The 26528-nt window shown below is 37.6% G+C and overlaps 1 protein-coding gene across 6 annotated transcripts in view; it reads right to left on the bottom strand.

Annotated features, from left to right (window-relative positions):
• Positions 1 to 26528, bottom strand: part of BCAS3 (breast carcinoma amplified sequence 3) — a 591772-nt gene that overhangs the window by 374771 nt on the left and 190473 nt on the right. For all 6 annotated transcript variants that reach the window (XM_010861584.1, XM_010861585.1, XM_010861586.1 and 3 more), the window contains exon 14: positions 11931 to 12064. In XM_010861584.1, the coding sequence (XP_010859886.1) occupies positions 11931 to 12064 (134 nt within the window). The remainder of the gene's footprint in view (positions 1 to 11930; positions 12065 to 26528) is intronic.

The following is a 26528-nucleotide window of genomic DNA, read 5'->3' as shown; positions in this document are numbered from 1 at the left end:
AGTCACTGAGACACTGTACCAAAACCAGCAGCAGCCTTCTTGTAAGGTGAGAAAAATAAACCCTGTGTTTTTATTTCTGTAGCCAAAAATATGCCTAAAGATTCAATTACCAATTCCCTTTCCAACTCCCTTTTAAAAAGAAAGAAAACCTGAAAGCAGAGAGTACTCAGATAAAATATCTCAAATCCCAGAGTACCTACTGTCTTTCAGAAGCCTGTTAAGAATGGCAATCAAACCATAAAGACAAGTCCCATACCACAAATGCTAACTGGTCAAGGTCCAAGCCATGAGATGAGGTTATGTTAAATGAAAATGAAGGAAAATATTTAAAATAAGCTATGTGCCCAAGAATGAATATATAACATTAATTAATGTACAATATATTAATATGGGATTCCCTGGTGGCTCAGTGATAAAGAATCTGCCTGCCAATGCAGGAGATGTGGGTTCAATCCCTGAGTTGGGAAGATCCCCTGGAGAAGGAAATGGCAGCCCACTCCAGTATTCTTGCCTGGAGAATCCCACAGACAGAGGAGCTTGGTGAGCTACAGTCCAAGGGGTCCCAAAAAAGTTGGACAAAACTTAGCAACTAAAAACCACATAGACATTCCCAACCCAACAGTTCAATGATTTCTCTTTCAAAATTGATAAATACACTTTCATTTAAAATGGTCTAACTCTGACAAAGCAACAAGGTTAAAAGCAATAAGCTGGCGTGAGAATAAGTTGCTTAAATGGAGATGCGGTAAAGACAGATAATCCATACACAGCATCTAACTCATCTGCCTACTCCCTCCCCATATCGATTCTTCAGATTCATTTATGTAGTCAATAACATATTCAGGGGAAGCCTTTCAAAGCTTGCGCTCTGCTAGGCGCTAAAAATTTGAAAATGAGCTAAAATAAGTAGCACACTGAACTCTTGGGCATCTATGCCAGAGAAATGAAAACTATGTTCACATAACATATTCATAATAGTGCAAACTGTAAATTTTTCAGGTGAATGTTTATAAAACTGTGAAAGTCAGGTTCCTTACAAAAGGGTAACATGAGGGGACCGTTCAGTATCTTGACAGCAGTGGAGGATACTGCCGACACGTGTGATTAAAATATATACACTTACGTACACATATACACACATGAACACAAGTAAGTCAGGTGAAATCTGAAAAAGATCAATGCGTGGTGCCAATGTCAGTGTATTGGTTGTCACATACTCTAGTTTTGCAAAATTCTAGCGCTGGGATTAATTGGGTACAATGTACATGGGATCGATCTCTTAGTACAATTTCTTGTAAGCGCACATGAATCTATGATTATTTCAATAAAAATCGAAACAAACAAAATGCGGATGTAACACCCTGGGAACACCACGGTGTCAGCAGTGCCACTGGAGCCGACTCCTGCTGAAGCTTGAACTTGAGTGGAGACGAGGATGAGGGGTGGCCCCAAAAGCCAAGGACTACAGTGTGAACCATGGCAGTGCTAGGAGTGGGGACAGAAAGGAAGGGGCTGCTGTGCCTGGATCCTCCCTGGACACTGGTGAGCAGCACCGCTGCTCATCCAGAAATAACTGGCACGAATGCTTGGCCAAATGAGGAAAAAAGGCTAACACTCCTGGCTGCTCCCATAGTATCTGCAGGCTAGCCTTCCCGGCCACAGAGACAGGGGATAATGAGATGACCTGGCAGCTGTCACTGGAAAAACTGGCATGTGCACCTTAAACACATTAGTCCATGTCCTCGTGTAAGGGGAAACAGCCCTTACACGCGTAGAAGTAAAAAATATCCTAGAGCAGAGCCTAAGCACAGTTCAGAGAACTAAAGTGACCTTGTGCATGCGTGTGTGCGTGCTCAGTCGTGTCCAACTCTGCGTGACCCCAAGGACTGTAGGCCGCCAGACTCCGCTGTCCATGGGATTCTCCAGGCAAGAACACTGGAGTGGGTCACCATTTCCTTCTCGAGAAGATCTTCCAAAAGTAGGGGCTGAACCCACGTCTCCTGCATTGGCAGGCAGATTCTTCACCACTGAGCCACAGGCGGGTGTACTATCGTAGTTTATGTTCATGAGTATAACTAGTGGCAGTTTCTGCCTTGTGGCAGAAAGCAAAGAAGAACTAAAGAGCCTCTTGATGAAAGTGAAAGAGGAGAGTGAAAAACTTGGCTTAAAAATCAACATTCAGAAAACTAAGATCACAGCATCTGTTCCCATCACTTCGAGGCAAACAGAAGGGAAAACAGTGACAGACTTTATTTTTGGGGGGCTTCAAAATCACTGTAGATGGTGACTGCAGTCATGAAATTAAAACATGCTTGGTCCTTGGAAGAAAAGTTATGACCAACCTAGACAGCATATTAAAAAGCAGAGACATTACTTTGCCAATAAAGGTCTGTCTAGTCAAAGCTATGGTTTTTCCAGTAGTCATGGATGGATGTGAGAGTTGGACTATAAAGAAAGCTGAGCGCCAAAGAACTGATGCTTTTGAACTGTGGTGTTGGAGAAGACTCTTGAGAGTCTCTTGGACTGCAAGGAGATCCAACCTGTCCACCTTAAAGAAGATCAGTCCTGAGTGTTCATTGGAAGGACTGAGGCTGAAGCTGAAACTCCAATACTTTGGCCACCTGATACGAAGAACTGACTCATATGAAAAGACCCTGATTCTGGGAAGGATTGAAGGAGGGAGGAGAAGGGGACGACAGAGGATGAGATGGTTGGATGGCGTCACCAACACAATGGACATGAATCTGAGTAAACTCCGGGAGTTGGTGATGGACAGGGAGGCCATGCGGTGCTGCAGTCCATGGGGTCGCAAGGAGTCGGGCACAACTGAGCGACTGAACTGAACAACTAGTATTAATGGCTTAACTGATTGTACTTACATGCTTCTATGTGTCGGGGGGGCATCCTCTGCCATGAAGACGGAAGCCCATAGCGGCTCACCTACTAGCCTTTCCGTTTCTTCCCATGTTATGTAACAGACACATCAGAATCCAAGGAAAAAGTGAAGGTGGAGGCTTAATGGCTGCTAAAGCATGCAGAGGTGTTATCCCAGTACAACATCGCCACCTGCCTGAGCCAGCATCCAAGTACACTCCCTCTTTTAGATGGCAGCTACTAAACCTGCTTCTGGGTTCTTGTCACTGAACAACTGACTCATGGAGGCTTTGTGGTTTTTCCAGACCCGTACTGGGACAAGTCAATTCCAATCCAATGATGAGTGTGGTGGAAGGTTCCAAGAGGGATTGCTAGTCAAGTGGGAAGGGTACACTCCAGAATGTGTTCCAGAACACCCCCAGGAGCACCTTGTTTTTACAACTACTTTATCACCTACTCTACTGCCTGAAGCAATGCCAGTGGTTCAATAAGCCCTTGAATCACAGAGTTTCCCTTGAATGCCTGACTCACTGATGGTTTGGCTAAGATGAACAGTGATGGTATCCACAGGCCCAGAGCAGCTGCACAGCACCAACAAAAACTTGGGATAGACAAACATAAGGATCAATCAGCACAGCAGGATAATGGAAAGCTGTTGCCTCTGCTTTTATTGAGGAGTCACTATAACTGTGGGCCAGTGATGCCCATTCATTTCTGTATGGACGTTTTTGTGCCACAGTGACAGGTAATACAGAAAACATATAGAATGCAGAGCTATTTTGCTTTCTGGCTTTTTAAAGAAGTTTGTGGATACCTGCTTTAGATAATCCCCCTAAGGACTATTACTAGAAATGCTATACTTATACTGAAACTTGGGCATCTGTCAATGGCCTTGCCAGTGGTCTGGTGTGCCATGAAGGAGATTATATACTGGCAGATTGCAGATGTCCCTCTTTTAGGGCCAGGAGCTGTACAAATACATCATGGCTGGTAACAGAAGAATCTGGGTCACTAAGGCCCAAGGTGCGAATCGAGCCACTGGTGAGGAAGGCTAGAGTCAAGCTGCTCATCGTATCCACTTTGCCCTGCCCTGCATAGATTTCCATCCAAATTCATCAGTTATGCATCTCTGCCCATCTACTGTCCACTGCTTCCTTCATACAAAGTATACAAGATGTCACAACTTAAAAGCATAAATATACTACAGGTGTTGGGGGTTAGCTGTTCAGGACAAGATAGTTAACAGGACTGCTCAGAGATCTGCCCTTTTTTCCTTATGTATTTAGTTGTCCAGTCGTGTATGACTCTTTGCGACCCCATGGACTGTAGCCCACCAGGTTCCTCTGTCCATGGGGCTTCTCCAGGCAAGAATACTGGAGTGGGTTGCCATGCCTTCCTCCAGGGGATCTTCCCAATTCAGGGAGCAAACCCAGGTCTCCTGCATTGCAGGCAGATTCTTTACCATCTGAGCCACATCAAATGTTTAGAAAGTGTTATTAAACTTAGTTTTAGGTGCACAGACATCTAAATCTTCCTGATAATTTGACTCTTGAACATTGTGAAATATCGCTGGTAATATCTTTTGTCTTAACCTCTTTCTTAGTTTATATTAATACAGTCAAATTTTTAATATTCATATGTTTATTATTTGCATGACATACCTTTTAACATGTATTAACCATCATCATATTAAAGACTCAAAGACAATCTTTAGTAGGTAATTTGTCCCTTTAGTTTGGAGTTCTTTAGGCTGAAATATGTTAATATTTAGTATATGATTTATATGGTTGAATTTTGATGTACTATTTAATTTTGTTTTCTGTTTATCCTGTGTCTTGTGTCTCTGTTCTTCCCTTTCGGCAAAATTACTTTTGAATTAATTAAACGTTTTTTTAGAATTCCATTTTAAATGAAGTTTTGTCTTTTTAGGTACAGCACAAATGAACCTTGGAACAGTATAATTCCATATACCTGTTCCCACCCAACCACAAATGGTATTACGCTATAGCTATCATATGTATTACATGTATACAATATAAGCCCCAGAAAATGTTTAAATTTCCTACATATAAAGTATCTTAACATTAAATTTAAAATGTTAACATTTATATTTTAAATGAATTAAGAAAGGGAGGAAATCCTCTTTAATATGAAATTGATCATTTCTTGGATATTTCATTACTTCCAAAATATCCAAGTTTGCTCTGGTTATCCTTTCTCCCTGCACAACAGTGTGGACTTGCAAGGTTTACTGTTCACTTCGTCGTTCTTAAATGATACTCTTGCTAGATGGAGAATTTTTTATTACCAGTACTTTTTTCTTTCAGTCCTTTAAACAAGATATTCCACTGCCTTCTGACTTCCATGGTTTCTGATAAGAAGTCAACAGTTTAAAATGTTTTTTCTCTGTATATGTTATTTTCCTCTGGCTACTTTCAAGATTTGCTTTGGTTTTCAGAAAGTTTACTATGTCATTCTTAAACTTCAGCTTTGTCATATTCAAAATGTGTCTTTCACTAAATCTGGAACATTTCCCATCTTTATTTCTCCATGTATTTTTTTCTGCCTCATTCTCTCTATACCTTCTCCTACACAGATCAAAACGAATTTTGCTCCAGGATGGATCATACATAAGGTGATAACTACACCTAATTTGGATAATTTTGATGAGGAGATGGGAACTTTGAGTCTGATGATATTTTAAAGAGATTTTACTGTTAAGAACAAGATGCCAGTCCAGGTTCGATGCACGATACTGGATGCTTGGGGCTAGTGCACTGGGACGACCCAGAGGGATGGTATGGGGAGGGAGGAGGGAGGAGGGAAGAGGGTTCAGGATGGGGAACACATGTATACCTGTGGCGGATTCATTTTGATATTTGGCAAAACTAATACAATTATGTAAAGTTTAAAAATAAAACAAAATTAAAAACAAACAAAAAAAGAACTGATGTTGTAATGTGCTGAGATTTCCAGGGATGTTTGTATGGGGTAAACGTATTTTGCACATGAAATTATCCTGAATTTGAGGGTTCAGAGAGGGAGGACTGTAATGAAGTAAACAGTGCGCAAAACAAGACATACCCAGATCCTAATCTGTGGGACCTACATACAGTACATTATAGTACAAAGAGTGACTATTATCTTGTATGACAAAATACATGATTAATATCTAGATCAGAAGTTATCATGGATTATCAGTGCTAATATTAAACAGAATCATTTAATGATATTAAATAATTATTTAATGTACCCTTAAAAGACACAAAGAAGAGGAGAAGACACAGAGAAGAGGAGGAAGAAATGAGGCCACAGAGGGAAATACTGGAGTGGTATCTAGCTGTAAGCAAAGAAATGTTTAGTCACTGGAAGTTGGCAAAGGCAAAGAACAGACTCTCTGTTAGAACTCTAGAGGGAGTGCAGCCTCGCCAACACCTTGATTTTGGACTTTGGGCTTCCAGAAATGAGAGAAAATAGATTTCTGTTATTTTAAGGCCATTTGGTTTTGTTCTGTTATTTTAAGGTAATTTGTTATGACAAGCACAGGAAAGAAATGTGCAGTAAATTTGTATACAATGTGAATTTTCTGTTACGGACTCCCCATAACTGAAGTTGCTGGGTGGTATGGCAAGCTTATGTTCAGATTTTCAGAAACTGCCAAACTATTTTCCAGAGTCGCCGTACGACTGTACATTCCCAACAGCACTGTGTGGAAGAGCCAGTTCCTCCACTCATTCACTTTTTGAGAGTTCCCTTAAAATGTGGTGTAGATACCAGACAACTTGAGTCTAACTCAAAGGGTTTCTCCTGTGTTTTCTTCTAAAAGCTTTACAATCATAGATTTTATACATTTAAATCTATGGTCTAGTATGAGTTCATTTTTGTATATGGGATGAGACATGGGCTAACATTCATTTTTCACACATAAATACCCAGTCAGTTCATTACCACTGTTGAAAAGACTAACTTGTCTTCATTTTGCACCTTTGTCAAAAATCAATTCTACATATGTATGGAAATGTGCCTGTTACTATACCTTTAATAAGTCTAATTACCAGGTAATGCTCCAACTTTTTCTTTTTCAATATTATTTTTCCCAGTATAAGTCCTATGCAGTTGTATATAAATTTGAGAAATAGCTTATTAATTTTTATCAAAAATGTTTAATACTGCTGGGATTTTAATGGAGATGGCATTGAATATACAAATCAGTTTGGAGAGAAATTATATTCTAACAATATTATGTACTGCAGCCCAAGAATATGGTTTAACTCTTTATTTAATCAGATCTTTACTCTCAGTGATGTTTTACAGTTTTAGAATACAGTCCTACATGTGATATGCTCATTGTTTTTAACTTAACAATTTTTTTTTAATTGACAATTGTTTGTTTCTAGTATATGGTTTTGGTACCCAGAAGTCTTGTTAAAATCACCCATTAGTTCTAACTTTTTGTGGTATTCATTAGATTTTCTGTATGTCATCTTTAATGTAATTTTACTTCTTCCTACTGGTATGACAGTGGTTCTTCCCATGGTTGCAGATTTCTCGGCAGATCTCAAGGGTTTTTCTTTGTAGCTTTCATCTCTCTGCTCAGTCCTGAGAACTCCATGATCTTGGTCCTCCTAGACTCACCAATATCTCATCAACAAAGGGAGTCTAGACTCCATTTGGGTTCCCCTTTCCTATACCCCAGGCTGTTTTTTCCTGAACTGACCATCACAAAGAATCCGCCTGCCAACCCAGGAGACACAAGAGATGTGGGTTCAATTCCTGGGTAGGGAAGATCCCCTGGAGAAGAAAATGGCAACCCATCCCAGTATTCTTGTCTGGGAAATCCCATGGACAGAGGAGCTTGGCAGGCTACAGTTCATGGGATTGCAAAGAGTCAGACACGACTGAGCATTCACACACAGGTACTTTTCTCCTTGAGAATTAAACATATTAATCATACCATTTTGCAGGATTGCTCTGATAAAGTAGAAGTAACATGTTTCTAATACACAGAGGTTTCCAAAGCAAGTGTACCATTTATCAAAATTAGCATGTTAAGTACAAAAACTACTAGTGTCAGCTTCGGTAAGACTTTACAGAAGTATATTTTTAAATACCGTAACGTTTTACTACATATGACTTTACTGATGAAAACTAAGAATATTTTGCTAACTACACATGTACTTTATGAGGAAAATTACTGTCAGATGCAGAGGATATCCCAAGTCATAGATCATAAAACAACTTAATTCAACATAATTAGATCCACATATTTGATCCTTTTTTCCTTGCATGATTAAAGTATCCTCAGAGTTCTTGGAAGATTCCAGAATGACATGATTTTAAAATACTCAAAGACAGACAGATTACTTGCCATACAGATTTCATCATCAGTATTAAATTTTATATATCATTTCAAAATCATTTCAGTATACACTTATAAAAATTAATTTTATGGTTATCAATTGTGTTTCCTTAGATCTTTATGTTTAAGGTTTAAAAATTTCCAATCTCCTAAATTATAGGATGTGACATAGAACAACACAATTTTAATAACGCCTATTTGGTTTTCCTACCTGTTAAATAGGAATAGCATTGGCATTAGCAAATATTAGCACCTACAAACATTTGTCCATGTGCAGCGCACTGTTTTATGGATGAGAGACCCCAAGAAGCTTAAGCAAGATCTCTGTTTCCGTGTTAGAAATAAAGGTAAATTGAATGACAAATAATGTTAATGCAAAAGAGGTATCAAAAATGGATATAAATTTTTTAAAAGGTGTGGGTGCTTAAAATGTTCAAATTACTGGAGATTACAGTTGAGGTAGAGCATATTAGTAAGTAGGGAGGATAGGACGCAGATTAAAAAACAATAAAGAAATAAAATGTGGGGCTTCCCTGGTGGCTCAGTGGTACAGAATCAGCTGGCTAATGCAGGAGACACAGTTTGGATCTCTGATTTGGAAAACGTCACAAGCCATGGAACAACTAACCCGTGCACCACAACTACTGAGCCCGGCAGCTGCAATTACTGGGCCCACGTGGGGCAACTCCTGAAGCCTGTGTGCCATAGAGCCCGTGCTCTGCAGGAGAGGCCACCGCAATGAGAAGCCCACACACCACAACTGGAGTAGCCCCTGCTTGCCACAACTAGAGAAAAGCCCACGCAGCAATGAGGACCCAGCCAAAGATAAACAAATAAAATTACCTGTTAAAAAATGTAAAGAAATAAAACATGCCCTTTATTGTACAACACAGGGAATATGGCCAGTATTTTTTGGTAACTCTAAATGGAATATAACCTTCAAAAACTGTGAATCACTATGCTGTATACCTGCAACTTATATAATACTGTACATCAACTATACATCAATGAAAAAAATCTTTTCAAAGAAATAACATGTGCCCAGCAGAACATTTTATAGTGAAATAGTAAATCTTTACCTAAAATGCTCACCTAATTGAAAACTTCCATACGAAAGCAATAACAGCAAATGGTTATTAAACAGGAGAAAGCAACTTCATTGTGCCAGAATGTAAGCACACTGTCAAAGAATAATGTACATATTATAAGCTAATAGATGTCGAAGATGTCAAGCTAATAGCTGTCAAACTAATAGGCTCCAACAGGCCAAATCCGAACTGTTCTGAGTACTAAAATAATTTTTGAATGAATATAACTCATTTAACAAAGAATCTATTCAACCAAATGATACGTGTAAATAAAACAAGTAATAAAAAGTTTGATGAGGAATGGGATATTTATATAGTTTTAAGTGACTTCTCCTAGCCCACTATCCACGCAGGCCACAGCACAAAGACAGCAGACTAAAAATGTCCTTCTCTCAGTCTTCCCCTGAAAGCAGTATATTTGCATACTTTAAAAGCTGCAGTCTGAAGGCTCAGCTCTCAATCAGTCTGCATCTAGGTGCTGAGATCCACACCACATCAACAAAATGAAAAATAAAAATCATATGACCATCCCAATAGATGCAGATAAAGCATTTGACAAAATTCAACAAGCATTCATGATAAAAACTCATTAAAGTAGGTACAGAGGGAATATATTTCAACATAATAAAGGTCATATATGACAAGCCCACACCTAACATTATACTCAATGGTGAGAAGCTGAAAGCGCTTTCATAAAAGCCGAAAGCATTTGCTATTGCATTTAAAAGAATAAAATACATAGGAAAATTTAACCAAGGAAGTGAAAGACCTGTGCACTCAAAACCATAAGATACTAATGAAAGAAACTGAAGAAGACACAAATAAATGAAAAAATATTCCATACTCATGAATTAAAAGAACCAATACTGTTAAAATATCCACACTATCAAAAGCAATCTACAGATTCACTGCAATCTCTGCTGCTGCTGCTGCTAAGTCACTTCAGTCGTGTCCAACTCTGTGCGACCCCATAGACGGCAGCCCACCAGGCTCCCCCATCCCTGGGATTCTCCAGGCAAGAATACTGGAGTGGGGTGCCATTGCCTTCTCTGATGCAATCTCTATCAAAATTCAAATGGCATTTTCACAGAACTAGAAAACAGTCCTAAAATTTGTAGGAACCAGAAAAGACCCCAATAACAAAAGCAATCATGACCAAGAAGTACAAAGTTGGAAGCATCATGCTTCCCAATATCAAACTATATTGCAAAGCTAAAGTAATCAAAACAGCATGATACAAAGTTTAAAAATAGGGGGTACTATTAACAAAGAAAAGACCACAATTATTACTTTTAATTACATATCGCTTTAGAGTTCCAAACTAATGCAATAACAAAAATAAAACTGAAAATGGTCAAAAATTACCATAATACTTGTCAGAAAGTATGTTCTATATAAGGGCTTCCCTGATAGCTCAGTTGGTAAAGAATCCACCCACAATGCAGGAGACCCCGGTTTGATTCCCCGGGTCGGGAAGATTCCCTGGAGAAGGGATAGGCTACCCACTCCAGAGTTCTTGGGCTTCCCTTGTGGCTCAGCTGGTAAAAAATCTGCCCGCAATGCAGTTGAGAAGATCCCCTGGAGAAGGGAAAGGCTACCCATTCCAGTATTCTGGCCTGGAGAATTCCATGGACATTCCATGGAGTCACAAAGAGTCAGACACAACTGAGCGACTTTCACCTTCTATATGCAAAATACAAGAAAAATTTTTCTGAAAAAGTATTAGATCTCAAAATAGAGTACAGCAAAGCAGGAAAACACAAATCTAATACAAAACAATATATAGCCTATTATACCTCAGCAATAATAATTTTAAAATGTAGTAATTCCTAGATGCAAAAATTCTATACTTAATGATGCAAATTCTAACTGCATTAAAATGTAATTTCAATGTAATTCAAATTAAAAACTTAAAAATATTCTTTATATAACTTCAAAATATTTTTATATAACTCAATATTCTTTATATTACCCCATAACTAAAATGCATTTCAATAAGAAAATGCTCAATAGCTGAAAATGTTTTCAAAAATGAACAATAAGTCTGCTATAAAACAGTAAAAGTGAGTAAAACAGCATAATGTTGGTGAAAGGTACTGCTTTATTTTTACTTTCTAGTAGAGGAATTTCTTAATACACACTAAATCTAAAGACTGCTATAATGAACCACCACCATCAACATCACCTAGCTTTGACAATTATTAACATTTTGCATATTGTTTTCAACTTATGTCTTAGTTTACTTTGTTCTGCCAGAACATTCAAAAGCAAACCAGACATATCGTATCGTTTCACCCATAACTACTTCAGCATGATTGCAGAATATATGCCTAATAGACTGGACTTGAAGAAAACAAACAAAAAAATGGTTTTAGGACAGGAAGAGAACAATAAATTGAACTTCTGTTTTATCAGTGTTCATTGTTCACCTACTGCTTATGTTATTAACTGGGTCAAAATAGGATAAAGTTCTTAATTATCTGACCCAGTCTAAAAAACTGTATGAACATACCAACATTAACGTTAAGCTCCAGTATGATACAAATAACCTCTGGATTAGATGCCATATTACACAAAAAAAACACCTTCTGAAAAAATATACAACTTACTTTGGCTTCAGTTTCTCCCCTGTGAAGAGTATATAAATGATGGACAGCACTTTGTGATGAGGACCAAGGATGAGTCAAAATTTGGAAGACGTGGAAGTCATGGCCAAGGGTATCTGTTGTGACTAGAAGCATTCCTGAAGGACACACCAAAAAGGGGTAAAAACAAACACCATTATGTATGTGGATAAAATATTTTCACAAGGCACTCATCATACTTTAAAATATTATTGAAGGGAAAAAGTGACCAAATATATAAGAAACTTCCTACAATTAAAATAAAAATTAAAACACAAGACTTTTTTCCTGTGTGAATACAAAACCTTAAGGTCACATCAGTATTCAAGTATAGTGACATACTTACATGTCAAGGTTTTATGATGTTCTCATACAACTAGTAGAGAAAAGTTTACAATGCTGGAATCACAGAGTTCACAAGCATTTTAAAATAGCAAATCTGATAATAAAGAATGTGAAAGACTTCCCCCCGTGGAATTAAAACCCACTTTCACTTTTTCCATTTCTCAAAACCTGAATTCTAAATTCCAATTTGAGTACTACTACAGCTAATAATACCCTACTCAATTCACCAGTTTAAAACTTGTCTCCACTCTAGCCTATTTATTTAAATTCCCTACTGTCTTTCACAAAGCAAATTTTGATGAGATGTCATGGCCAAGAATTATGCACCTAACACAAGGTCACAAAAATTTTGGTTTCCTGTTCAATTTCACAGTTTTATATTTTACATTTAGGTCTTTCATCAATTTTGTGTTAATTTTTGTACAAAGTGTGAGGTATTAGAAATTATCTTTTTTGAAAATGATGTTCAATTGTCTCAGCAGGATTTCTTAAAGAGGCTCATCTTTTTTTTTTACTTTACAATATTGTATTGGTTTTGCCATACATCAACATGCATCTGCCATGGGAAGAGGCTAATCTTTATCCTCTTTTATCTATCTTTTATTCTACATTCAATGTCAACATGCCAAAGATCAACTGGCCATATTAGGATGGGTGTTTTTCTGGAAGTCCTATTCTGTTCCATTGATATCTGTGTCTATCATTCACTAATATCACACTTTCTTAACTTACTATTATTTGGAAATCACATAGAACAAGCCCTTGTTTTCCGACCTTTCCAAGATTGTTTTAGCTATTCCAATTCCTTTGTCTTTCCAAACACAGATTCAGCTTTTCGATATCTACATAATTAGGATAACAAACATCTTAACAATAATGAGTCATCTGATCTATGAACATCACATATTTCTTGATATGTCTTCCTTTTTGTCTTTTAGCACATTGATTGTATTTTCTTAGTGTTACTATCACTGGTACTCTATTTCAATTACCAAATTTTCCTTGGCAGTATATAGAGATATAACTGATATTTATATAAATATCTGTATGCAAGGAGATTGAACCAGTCTATCCTAAAGGAAATCAGTCCTGAATATTCATTGGAAGAACTGATGCTGAAGCTGAAACTCCCAACACTTTGGCCACCTGATGCGAAGAACTGACTCACTAGAAAAGACCCTGATGCTGGGAAAGATTGAAGGCAGGACAAGAAGGGGACGACAGAGGATGAAATGGTTAGACGGCATCACTGACTCGATGGACATGAGTATGAGTAAGCTCTGGGAGTTGGTGATGGACAGGGAGGCCTGGTGTGCTGCAGTCCATGGGTGGCAAAGAGTCAGACACAACTGAGCAACTGAACTGAACTGTGTGCATACCTACACACTCTACAAATTCTAGGAGCTTTTATGTAGATACATGGAATTTTCTTTCTAAACCTACAGTATGTGAATAGACATAGTTTGATTTTTCTCTTTCCACACTACATGACCTACATGCCTTGTTTTTTCTCTTGACCTGCTATTTTTGCTGAGGTAAACAAAAATGACGAGAGGCAATATTCACGCCTTGTTCCATGTTTTAGAAGAAAGTATTCAATCTTTAAGCATGATGCTAGTTGTAGATTTCCTGTAAATGCTCTGTATCAACTTAAGGACATTATTTTCTACTTCTAATTTGTTGAGAGTTTTAATAATAAACAGATGTCAAATTTTGTCTAATGCTTTTCTGCACCTATGAGACGATTATGTGGTTTTTCTTCTTTGGTCAATTAGTATGGTGCATTTTAATAATGAAAGGTTATCAAATGTGGAACAATCTTGCATTTCTGGGATAAATGCCACTTTGTCAGAATCCTTTATTACATGCTGCTGCACTGAATTAGCTACTATTTTGCTGTTGTGAATGTGTTCCGGGGGGATACTGGTTTGTAATTTTCTTTTCTAATACTGTGTGTGTCTGTTTCTGGTACTAGGGTAGAGCTGGTATGGTTGCATAATGTTCCTTTTATTTCTAGACTTTAACAAATGTCCGGTAAAATTTTCCAGTGAAACTATGTGGGCCTTTTTTGTGTTTGTGTGAAGACTTTTAGATATAGTCATTTAATTTCTCTTTAAATTTTGTAAATATAAAATGTAACATAATTTTTATAATGAAAATATATTGTAATGTTTTTTCTTGGAAGAATTACTCTCTGTAACTCAAGTTAATAGTCTGTAGGGTCTTTAGTGATGTCCACTTTTTCATTCAGGATATTGAAATTTTGTATCCTTTCTCTTTTTTTCTTGGTCAGTCTAGCTACTGCTGCTGCTAAGTCGCTTCAGTCGTGTCCGACTCTGTGCGACCCCACAGACGGCGGCCCACCAGGCTCCCCCGTCCCTGGGATTCTCCAGGCAAGAACACTGGAGTGGGTGGCCATTTCCTTTCTTCAATGGTCAGTCTAGCTACAGCTTCTCAAAGAAACCATTATGGTGTCACTGGTTTTCTCTTTTCCGTTTTACTGATTTATCTTCCTTCTTTTGCTGTCATGACCCTCTATTACTATTTCCTTCACTGCCCTTACTTTAGTTTTATTTTCTATTTCTTCAAGTTTCTTAAAAGCTGAAGCTTAGATCACTTTGTCAGGAAGATATGTTATTTAGTTTCCAAATGTTTGGGTATTTTCCAGTTATCATTCATATACTAATTTCAAATTTAACTCCATTATGATAAGAAATTAAAGTTTGTTTTATATCTCAGAACAACGTATCTTGTTGAGTGTTCCATGTACACCTGAACACTTGGTGTATTCTCAGTGTCAATTAAGTTAACTGATACTCTTATTGGATCTTTAACATCCTTGTTTGCCTACTTTTGTGTTCTATTATTGAGTAGAAGTTAACATCTCCGAGCATAGTTATGGATATTTTTTTCAGTTATATAAGCTTCCTAAATTTGAGCCCTATTTTTTTAGGTTCATACACATTTAGGATTGTTAAAACTTCTTGGTGAATCACCTCTTTTATCATAATGTCCCATTTTGACCTTAGTGTCTCCTTTATTCTAAAGCCAACTTTCTCTGGTATTAATATCACTACTTCAGCTTTGCTTTGATTGATGTATGCATGATATATACTTTTCTATTATTTTACTTTCACAGTCAATATAATTATAAAATGACTCTGGTTTGGATAATAACTGGGGTTCAGTTTGGGTTTTTTTATTCCTATCTCAAACTTTTAATTAGTGTTTATAGACCGTTCACATTTAGTGTAACTTGTGGGTAAGGTTGGATTTATATCTACCATTTTGTTAATTTTTACTATTTTTCTGATTGTACCCCTGTGTTTTTTTTCCCCTTGATTTTTTAAAAAATTTTACTTGGTATTGGAGTACAGTTGATTAACAATGCTGTGTTAGTTTCAAGTATATAAAAAAGTGATTCAGTTATACATGGATCTATTCTTTTTCAAGTCCTTTTCCCACTTAGGATTTTACAGAATATTGAGTAGAGGTCTCTGTAATACAGTAGGTCTTTGTTGGTTATCTCTTTTAAATTTCACCTTTGTTTTTACTTTTGCTTATTTATCTGCTCTTGCTTCCTTCTCTTTTTTTAGATAATTTCACTATTTTTAATACAAAATTTTAACTTATCTATTGGTTTTACTGGTTTTTCCAGAAATTAAAATATACATATTAAAATGTTTGTGTGTTTGTTAATATTTTGTCCAGAATATATTTGCTTTCTGTGAGAAACAGAAGCAAAATCATATTTTGTAACTCCTAAAATCTCTTTGTTGAAAGAATATCAAGCACCTGTGGAAAGATAAAGTGGGCCTTTATATGGGAAGGTGAAGTATATATGAGTTTTCTATTTATTGGCTAACATATGGTACAGCTCCAGTCATTATATTTGATTAAAAAATAGCATATTAGATGCCAGTATCTTGGCTATTTCCAAGAGAATACATTTTAAGATGATGAACCGTGTCATTTATTGAGATCTAGAACAATTTATTTAACATTACCTCCCATTCTGTGCATAGCTATCAGCATGAGGTCAATAAATACTGTTGTCATTCATACAATAAATTTCAAAGATTGGACATGCTCTGTTTTGTGGACAGTGTGTCTTGACTCCTATTTTTTGCTTAGTTATAGGAAGTCTGAATTGTCACAATTCTACTACTATGTTTTCATTCCACATTCCCACAACAAAATCATTTCTGCACATGAAAAACAATTCAGAGGAAACATCATTACGACAGGAAATGTGATGCACTTGTATTTATAGCACAAATATATTACTCATTCCCGAACATAAACTTCACTTTCTTTTATTAGCGTATCAATGATTTGCTCATAATTAGCATTCACATAGTAGTCCCGATTAGCCAAATCAAGACTCTTATTGTTTTGCAAATGAAAGATAATCACAAATAAAAACTTTTCAACATGCTGCGAGTTTTTCAAACTGGCATGCAAAACAACTTCAAATTTTAAGAGAATTAGCCATTGAAAATCTATCCTGATTATCCTCCTGTATCCTGTCTCAAAACGTTTTCTTCCACTTATTCATGCAAATACAGCTTATATAACTCAGAAATAAGTCCAACTTTTTGACAAAACTTTAAAATAATTTTTAAAAAAAATTTATAGAGAGGAAAGGAGGAAACAGCTAGTGTAGTACTATACCAATAATATGCTTCCTTTGAATTTATAATTTCCTCTTTTGCACACATTCTGCAGGAAGAAATGACAAGCTGTTTTTTTTTTTTTCTAGAAAACAAGTTAAAAAGCAGATATACATAAAAGGAAAAACTTGTACAGAGTAGACTGTGGCTTGAGAACTATTTATGCAGCATCAGAAGACTAAACCAGACTCCAGCCTGGCCATAAACTAAACCCACGCCCCAAATGAGGTGCCAAGCCACAAAAAGCATTTGCGTCATCTGGGAATACAAGGAAAAGAAGGACTTCTAATTATAGGGCCTGGAAGCGGAAGCCTAGAGTGATTAGCTGTTTAGGCCCTGCTGTATGTTTATCTGGAAGCTTCCTTTCCTTCACTCTCAGCCTTAAGTTTGATAGATGAGCGCTAGCATTAGAGGGTAGGGACTAAAGCTGCTGATGGTACATGGCGTTCCCCAAAATCTGAGGTAGCTGAAGACTGAACATTAAGGCTTTTGTGGCCTCATAAGAACATAAGTCTTTTCAACTGGGCGTCAGCTGGTTAGCCCAAAAGGCAAAATTAAAGAGTAGCAAACCTCGACTGGGCATATGCTATAAAATCTTGGAAACTTGAGTAGGGATGTCTTTTCTGCCATATCCTATTTATAACACCTACCTAATTGTATGGTTCTTTATCACATGCACACATATGAACTGGAAGACAAATTACCAGCTTATTCACACTCTCCTCCAAAAACACACATAACCACTGATATGTTGGGTCAAATGGAAATCTTTATAGGAATTCAGATTATCATCACTCATAAATAACTGTACATTTTAGTATTAATCATTGCAAATTTAATACTTTCTCATCAACACCTGTAGAGATGAAAACCTAAAAATTATTAAAAGTTTGTAATTTGCAAACATCCGAACACCTTTATTTAAATAATTACTTTCTTCCTTTCACTTTACATAACATGAAATTGTTACCGTTTGAAGATATCTTTGGCCATATCCAATGGCCACATCCAAAGGCCATAACCAAGATAGAGAACGTGTGAAAAAATTCTCTTCTATTTGCAGTCCATCCCCTCCCCATCACCTGGCCCCAGCGACCACTGATTGACTTTCTGTCATTACAAATTAACGGTCGAATTAATGGTAAAGAATCTGCCTGCCAACACAGGAGATGCAGGTTTGCTTCCTGGGTCAGGAAGATCCCCTGGAGGAGGAACTGTGGTGTTGGAGAAGACTCTTGAGAGTCCCTGGGACTGCAAGGAGATCAAACCAGTCAATCCTAAAGAAAATCAACCCTGAATATTCACTGGAAGGACTGACGCTGAAGCTCCAATACTTTGACCGCCTGATGCGAAGAACTGACTCACTAGAGAAGACCCTGATGCTGGGAAAGACTGAAGGTAGGAGGAGAAGGGGACAACAGAGGATGAGATGGCTGGATAACATCACCAACTCGATGGACATGAGTTTGAGCAAGCTCTGGGAGATAGTAAAGGACAGGGAAACCTGCTGTGTCCATGGGGTCGCAAAGAGTCAGACACGACTGAGTGACTGAACTGAGCTGAGGCACATTTAATTTGATAAGAAACAGAAAATGTTTTTTCAAGCCGGCGGTATCATTTTACTTTCCCATGAATTCCATAATTTTGCAACATTTGGTGTTGCTGATATTCTTAATCACCTCAGTGAGTACTTGGTGGGTTTCTTATGGTTTAAAAATGCTATGCTCCTTGGTGATCAGTGATGCTGGGTGCTAAACAGTTACTTGCATATTTCCTTGACTTTACTGTTCAAATCCTTTGCGTATTTTAAATTGTTTTGTCTTCATTTTATATACATTACAATTATATTATAAAAATATTCAGAGAAGGCAATGGCACCCCACTCCAGTACTCTTGCCTGGAAAATCCTATGGACAGAGGAGCCTGGTAGGCTGCAGTCCATGGGGTTGCTAGGAGTCAGATACGACTGAGTGACTTCACTTTCACTTTTCACTTTCATGCACTGGAGAAGGAAATGGCAACCCACTCCAGTGTTCTTGCCTGGAGAATCCCAGGGACGGGGGAGCCTGGGGGGCTGCCGTCTCTGGGGTCGCACAGAGTCGGACATGACTGAAGTGACTTAGCAGCAGCATGAAAATATTAAAATATATATACGTGTGTGTATATATATGTATATATATATCAGATATATACTCATGGCTTATATACCCCAGTTCATTTGCTTAACCATAAGTTTCCAAGTAATGAAGACCAATATGATGGTTTGTTTTTTTGGTGTCCTATCTAAGAAATCGTCCTCTATGCCTCCTGGGTTACAATGATAGAATCTTTACATTTTTTTTTTGAAGGTTTATAGTATTAGGTTTTAAATTAAGTGTATGATTGATTTTGAGTTAAATTTTTGTCTATGCTGTTAAGGAAAATTTTGCTGTTGTTCAGTAGCTAACTTGTATCTAACTCTTCGTGACCCTATGGAGCATACCAGGCTCCTCAGTCCTTCAACATCTCCCAGAGTTTGCTCAAATTCATGTCCATTGAGTCAGTGATGCTATCCAACCATCTCATCCTCTGCCACCCTCTTCTCCACCTGCCCTCAATCATTCGCAGTATCAAGCTCGTTTCCAATGAGTCAGCTCTTCGTATCAGGTGGCCAAAGTACTGGAGTTTCTGCTTCAGCTTAAGTCCTTCCAATCATATTCAGGGTTGATTTCTTTTAGGGTTGACTCATTTGATCTCCTTTTGTCCAAGGGTCTTCTCCAGCACCACAATTAAAAACCAGCACTTCTTCAGCACTCAGGCTTCTTCATGGGCCATTTCTCACATCCGTACATGATTACTGGAGGAAACCAGTTTACTTTTCACCAAATGGATATTCCAGTTGTTCTAGGACCATCTGTTGAGAAAATCACGCTATCCCTATAGTGAATTACTTAACACTTTGGTCAAAAATCAAATCATCATAAGAGTTTGATCAATTTCTGGATTCTATTCCATCCATCTATGACTGTATTTACCCAAAACCATCCTTTCTACATTACTACTTATTTTAAAAAGTATATATTTAAGTAAGTCAGAAATTTAGGTAGAGTCAGTTTTTAAAATTTATTCATCTTTTTCAAGATTGATTTGACTATTTTACTTTATATCCTTTGAATCTCCATATAATTTTAGAATAAGCTTCTGTTGATTATTTTTGGTTTAAACATTCACTTTTAATAAAGTTAACTAATAGTGAACAATATTAACACAAAACACTAATAGGATATCAAAGCACAAAAGTGATAAAATATCTTTATGAAAATGTGGTTATAATCATCACAACACAGAGGTCACCAGGATGGCAAAAACGTACAATTTTTAGATAAAGTAGTTATCTTGGGGACATTATTATGTACCAACACAATGCTATTGTCCTGCTGCTGCAGCTGCTGCTAAGTCGCTTCAGGCATGTCTGACTCTGTGCGACCCCATAGACGGCAGCCGACCAGGCTCCCCCGTCCCTGGGAGTCTCCAGTCAAGAACACTGGAGTGGGTTGCCATTTCCTTCTCCAATGCATCAAAGTGAAAAGTGAAAGTGAAGTTGCTCAGTCATGTCTGACTCGTCGCGACCCCATGGACTGCAGCCTATCAGGCTCCTCCGTCCATGGGATTTTCCAGGCAAGAGTACTGGAGTGGGGTGCCATCACATTCTCTGTGCTATTGTCCTATACAGATACAAATACACAAACACAAAAGCAGTACTAACTTAATGTCACAGACAAAAATTGCCACAAGTTCATAATAAAATATAATTTGAATGAAGGTTAACAGGAATTTGGTAGATCAGTCTGCTTAGAAGACATATTTTACATATTAAAATTGTAAGATTTAATTTGAAAGGTAAATTTGGAAATTTAGGAATTTCCAAAGGAATGCCATTTGATGTACTTCAGAGATGCATGAAAATAGAAACTTTAAATTTTCTAGATGGAACGTATACAGAGGTAGATACGTGTGTATGTATGTGTGTGTAGAAATTCACCAAGCTATACACTTAAGATCAGTACACACAATCTGTATCATATAATTACATCTCAAGAAAAATGAAGATGAACCAAAACAATAACAAGGATGAGGGAACAAGATAATTTTTATGGCTTTATCTAGAGCGAAAGAAGAGATGATAAGATGATAAATAGAGCAGTTAGAAAGTTAAAACTCTACCCCTACAAGTAGAAAAAAAGACATCAAAAAACACAGCAGTCACAGAGAGATGTATATGAAATGACAGTACATAGTAGTAAGGAGTCAAGAAAGAGGTCTACAAGTCTCAGATGTGCAATCTGGCCAAATGGTGGTCAAAGCACCATTACTCATGAATTCCACTTTGCATACACGAAAATACAACAGATTTAGTTCAGAATTCTAGCAGGGAAGATCAGAAACTATGTAGCATAACAATTAGATGAAAGATAAAACTGGGTCATCACTTAGCACTTTCACTTTAGGAATATTTGCAAATGTAGCAAATATTTTTCTTAGCCCATCAGAAAGATATGATTTGAAAAGAAACACTAACAACAATAACAAGAATAATCAAAATCTTCCCATGAAATAATCAAAGGTATGGCATGGGATTGGGGGAAATCTAGTCTATTTTTTATTTAATAATAATATTATTTCTTCTACGCTGTTGGTAAGACTTTGTTTAGATTATATATATTAAGTTTGAGTAGACTGCTGTTTCTATGTTTTCTTTTTCATCTTCCATTCCTAAATCCATTCCCCACTGCCATCCTTTTCCCACCATAAATATGCATCATATTGAATTTAATATATGTTCTTTGAAATATATTTATCCTTGAAAATTTTTCAGAGTACTAACTATTTAAAAAATATATATATATATAAAGTATGTATAGATAGAGTGTTAGTCACTCAGTCATGTCCAACTCTGTGTGACTTCATGGACTGTAGCCCGCCAAGCTCTTCTGTCCATGGGATTCTCCAGGCAAGAATACTGGAGTAGGTTGCCATTCCCTTCTCCGGAGGATTTTCCCAACCCAGGAATCAAACCCCGGTATCCTGAATTGCAGGCACATTCTTTACCGTCTGAGCCACCAGGGAAGCCTCCAATACGTATATACATATATTTAATATATGGCAAGAATATAGACCAATCTGAACGAGGAAACTGAAACAAGCCTGAAGCTGGAGAAGGGCTAGAGTATACGAGCAGAGTGGAAAGGAGAAGGGACAACGATAGTCAAGGCTTAACCGTTTTAAAGTTGTCCTGATAAGCAAAAGTTCAATTCAGCCTTGGCTACTTCACCTGTATCTACTTGGTCATAGACATCCTTTTTTACCTTTTCCAAAATTTAATACCGGATCTAATAGAATACTTGCAGCTGCAGTGTTATGGGCATTTATACTTACCTCACATTTTTACATGGTAGGTATGCCACTGTACGTATTCACATCTTTCATTAATCCATTCAGCATTAACTGAGTACCTTTGCTATGGCCACTGCTTGTATTCACATCTTTCGTTAGCTCATTCAGTATTAACTGCGCCACTGTATATATTCACATCTTTCATTAGCATGAAAGATGCCATTGTACGTATTCAGTGTCTTCATCTCTCACTAGTTCATTCAGTATTAACTGAGCACCTTTGCTGTGGCAGTGGTGATAGCAAAGGAGCAGGGTTCCTTCTTATTGATGGACATTCAAAATCCAGGGCTGCATTAGGACTTTCATATACCCTGACATTTTTGCCTTCATTGGCCCCCTCTTCCATGAAAAAACTATTTTATGACTACAGTTGCTGGTTTAAACGTATATTATGGATATTAAGGCATTCCATTAAAACTTTATATATATTTTTGCGTTTTAAAGGAGTTAAACATTTTGGTGGGACCCTAAAATGACTGTGGGCATGTTGCCTACTGTACTTTATGGCAAATCACCTGAAAAATTCCCTCTGACTCTCATATATAAGCCCAGTGCCACAATGAATGTAGAGCAAACACAACAAATTCTTCAAGGAGTAACTCATTACGGGAGTAAAAGATATCACTTTACAAGATGAAAAAACAAGAGAGTAACTACAGACTTCTAATGGAAATATCCCCACGACAGGGTCGGGGAGGAGGCAATAAACTCTTCAAGCTGCTTTTGCGCTGCTAGTGACACAGCACACGTGACTAACACTGAGACACCTAAAACTGTCAGGTGAGAGGAAAAACCTAAAGCCACCTAATTCTATAAATTGAGAAGACATTATAAATGTTAACAAAAATCAAGACAAGGTATTTTTCTGACCACTTGCTACGATCAATCGGGAAAACTGCAAAAAACAAACAAACAAAAATCCAACTGTTTAAATGATTAACCCAAGACCACCAGCACCTTTCAATATATAGCATTTAAATAACCAGAAAAATGCCAAGTCTGTTAAAGATGCAGCCAAGCATTCAGAAGGGTTCATGTTTAATCTACTTTACTAGAGACCCAACATTCATTTTCCTCTTATTAATGGATGGAAAAGCAATTTCCCTGCCAAGGAAGGGTAATTATTTAAGACGTGGATGTGTTGCCCTTCACAGCTCTAGGCTACTCAGCTGGCAGAAGTAACGCCTCTGGAAAGCAAATCAATTATTTACTGAATTAAAGACAACAGGTCTGTGTGAGAAACGTCAGGCCACACTGCAGAGAGCTGAGAATTTCTTCCTTATGTTTCTAATTTCTAATCTAATTAATTAAAAAACACATATCTTCTTTGATGTCAAATATCATGAAACTAATAATATTCCCATCTAGTGTACCAAGTCACAAAAATGTAGTTTCCACAAGATACTTTTAATTTCAATATTAATCACGTGTGATATGCACCTGCATTTAATATAATTTGCATCATGGAACAATCCCACAATTGAGGGAGGGATACAATTTTTGTCCAAATCAGAAATTGGAAAAAGTTGGCTTTATTCACAAACAACTAAGTACATTACATTAATACCTTATCATGGCCCTGATTATGCTGTTCTTCACTTGTTCAGTCGTGTCCGACTCTTTGCGACCCATGGATTGCAGCATGTCAGACTTCCCTGTCCTTTACTATCTCACTCAGTTTATTCAAATTTCAAACCACTGAGTCTGTGATGCCAGCCAGCCATCTCATCCTCTATTGCCCCCTTCTCCTCCTGCCCTCAATCTTTCCCAGCATCAAGGTCTTTTGTAATGAGTCAGCTCTTTGCCTCAGGTGACCAAAGTATTGCAGCTTCAGTAACACTTCTTATAATTAATATTTAGGACTGATTTCCTTTAGGATTGACTGGCTTGATCTCCTTGCTGTCCAAGGGACTCTCCAACACCACAGTTCAAGAGCATCAATTTTTTGATGCTCAGCTTTCCTTATGGGCCAACTCTCACATCCATCCATGACTACTGGAAAAACCATAGCTTTGACTAGACGGACCTTTGTTGGCAAAGGATGTCTCTTTTTCATACACTGTCTAGATTTGTCATAGCTTTTCATCCAAGAAGCAAGTGTCTTTTAATTTCATGGCTGCAGTCACCATCTGTAGTGATTCTGGAGCCCTAGAAAATAAAGTCTGCTACTGTTTTTACTTTTTCCCCATCTATTTGCCGTGAAATGATGGGACTGGATGCCATGATCTTATTTTTCTCAAAGTTGAGTTTTAAGCCAGCTTTATCACTCTCCTTTGTCACCTCATCAAGAGGTTCTTTAGTTCCTCTTTGCTTTCTGCCACTAGAGTCGTATCATCTGCTTATCTGAGGTTGCTGATATTTCTCCCAGCAATCTTGATTCCAGTGTGTGCTTCATCAGCCCAGCATTTCTCATGATGTACTCTGCATAGAAGTTAAATAAGCAGGGTGACAATATACAGCCTTGATGAACTCCTTTCTCAATTTTTAGCCAGTCGGTTGTCTCACATCCGGTTCTGTTACTTCTTGACCTGCATACAGGTTTCTCAGCAGGCAGGTAAGGTGGTCTGGTATTCCCATCTAAGAATATTCCAGTTTGTTGTGATCCATACAGTCAAAGGCTTTAGCGTAGTCAATGAAACAGAAGCAGATGTTTTTCTGGAATTCCTTGCTTTTTCTATAATCTGTTGGATGTTGGTGAGCCAATGGATGTTCCTCTGCTTTTTTAAGTCCAGCTTGTACATATGAAAGTTGTCAGTTCACATACTGCTGAAGCCTAGCTTGAAGGAGTTTGAGCATTACCTTGTTAGCATGTGAAATGAGTGCTATTATACAGCAGTTTGACCATTCTTCAGCATTAGCCTTCTTTGAGATTGCAATAAAAACTGACCTTTTCCAGTTCTGTAGCCACTGTTGAGTTTTCCAAATTTGCTGGCATATTGAGTGGAGCACTTAATAGCCTCATTTTTCAGGATTTTAAATAGCTCAGCTGGAATCCCATCACCTCCACTAGGTTTGTTCATAGTAATGCTTCCTAACTCGCAACTGACGTCACACTCCAGGATGACTAGTTGAGTGACCACACCATTGTGGTTATCCAGGTGATTAAGACCCTTGTTGTACAGTTCTTCTGTGTCTTCTTGCCACCTCTTCTTAATCTCTTCAGCTTCTGTTAGGTCCTTGCCATTTCTGTCCTTTATTGTGCCCATTTTTGCACGAAATGCTCCCTTGGTATCTCAAATTTTCTTGAAGAGATCTCTAGTCTTTCCCATTCTATTGTTTTCCTCTATTTCTTTGCGCTATTCACCTAAGAAGGCTTTCTTATCTCTTCTTGCTATTCTCTTGAACTTTGCATACAGTTAGTTGGGTATATTTTTCCCTTTCTCCTTTGCCTTTCAGTTCTCTTCTTTTGTCAGCTATCTGCAAGGCCTCCTCAGACAACCACTTTGGCTTCTTTCATTTCTTTTCCTTTGAGATGATTTTGGTCACCGCCTCCTGTACCTGGTGGCTCAGACTATAGTAACAATCTGCCTGTACGAAGGGGACCCAGGTTTGATTCCTGGGTCGGGAAAATACCCTGGAAAAGGAAATGGTTACCTACTCCAGTATCCTTAACTAGACAATTCCATGGACAGTGAAGCTGGTGGGCTACAATCCATGGGGTCACAAAGAGTCAAACACCACTGAGCAACTAACACTTCTAAGATTATAAAGACAGATAAGACAACTAATTAATGTAACTACTCAATGTACACTTACTATCAACTATGTGAAAATTACCAGGCTAATAATATCTGGGAACAAAATAAAAGCATAATAGCAAGTAGAGATAAGAAAGCCTTCCTCAGTGATCAATGCAAAGAAACAGAGGAAAACAACAGAATGGGAAAGACTAGAGATCTCTTCAAGAATCAGAGATACCAAGGAAAAATGTCAAGCAAAGATGGGCTCAATAAAGGACAGAAATGGTAAGGATCTAACAGAAGCAGAAGATATTAAGAAGAGGTGGCAAGAATACACAGAAGAACTATACAAAAAATATCTTCACGACCCAGATAATCACGATGGTGTGATCACTCACCTAGAGCCAGACATCCTGGAATGTGAAGTCAAGTGGGCCTTAGAAAGCATCACT

Source organism: Bison bison, unplaced genomic scaffold (genome assembly GCF_000754665.1).
Source record: "Bison bison bison isolate TAMUID 2011002044 unplaced genomic scaffold, Bison_UMD1.0 scf7180017864472, whole genome shotgun sequence".
Taxonomy (NCBI): domain Eukaryota; kingdom Metazoa; phylum Chordata; class Mammalia; order Artiodactyla; family Bovidae; genus Bison; species Bison bison.
Note: the sequence above shows the minus strand (reverse complement) of the source record. Positions and strands in the feature narration are given on the sequence as shown.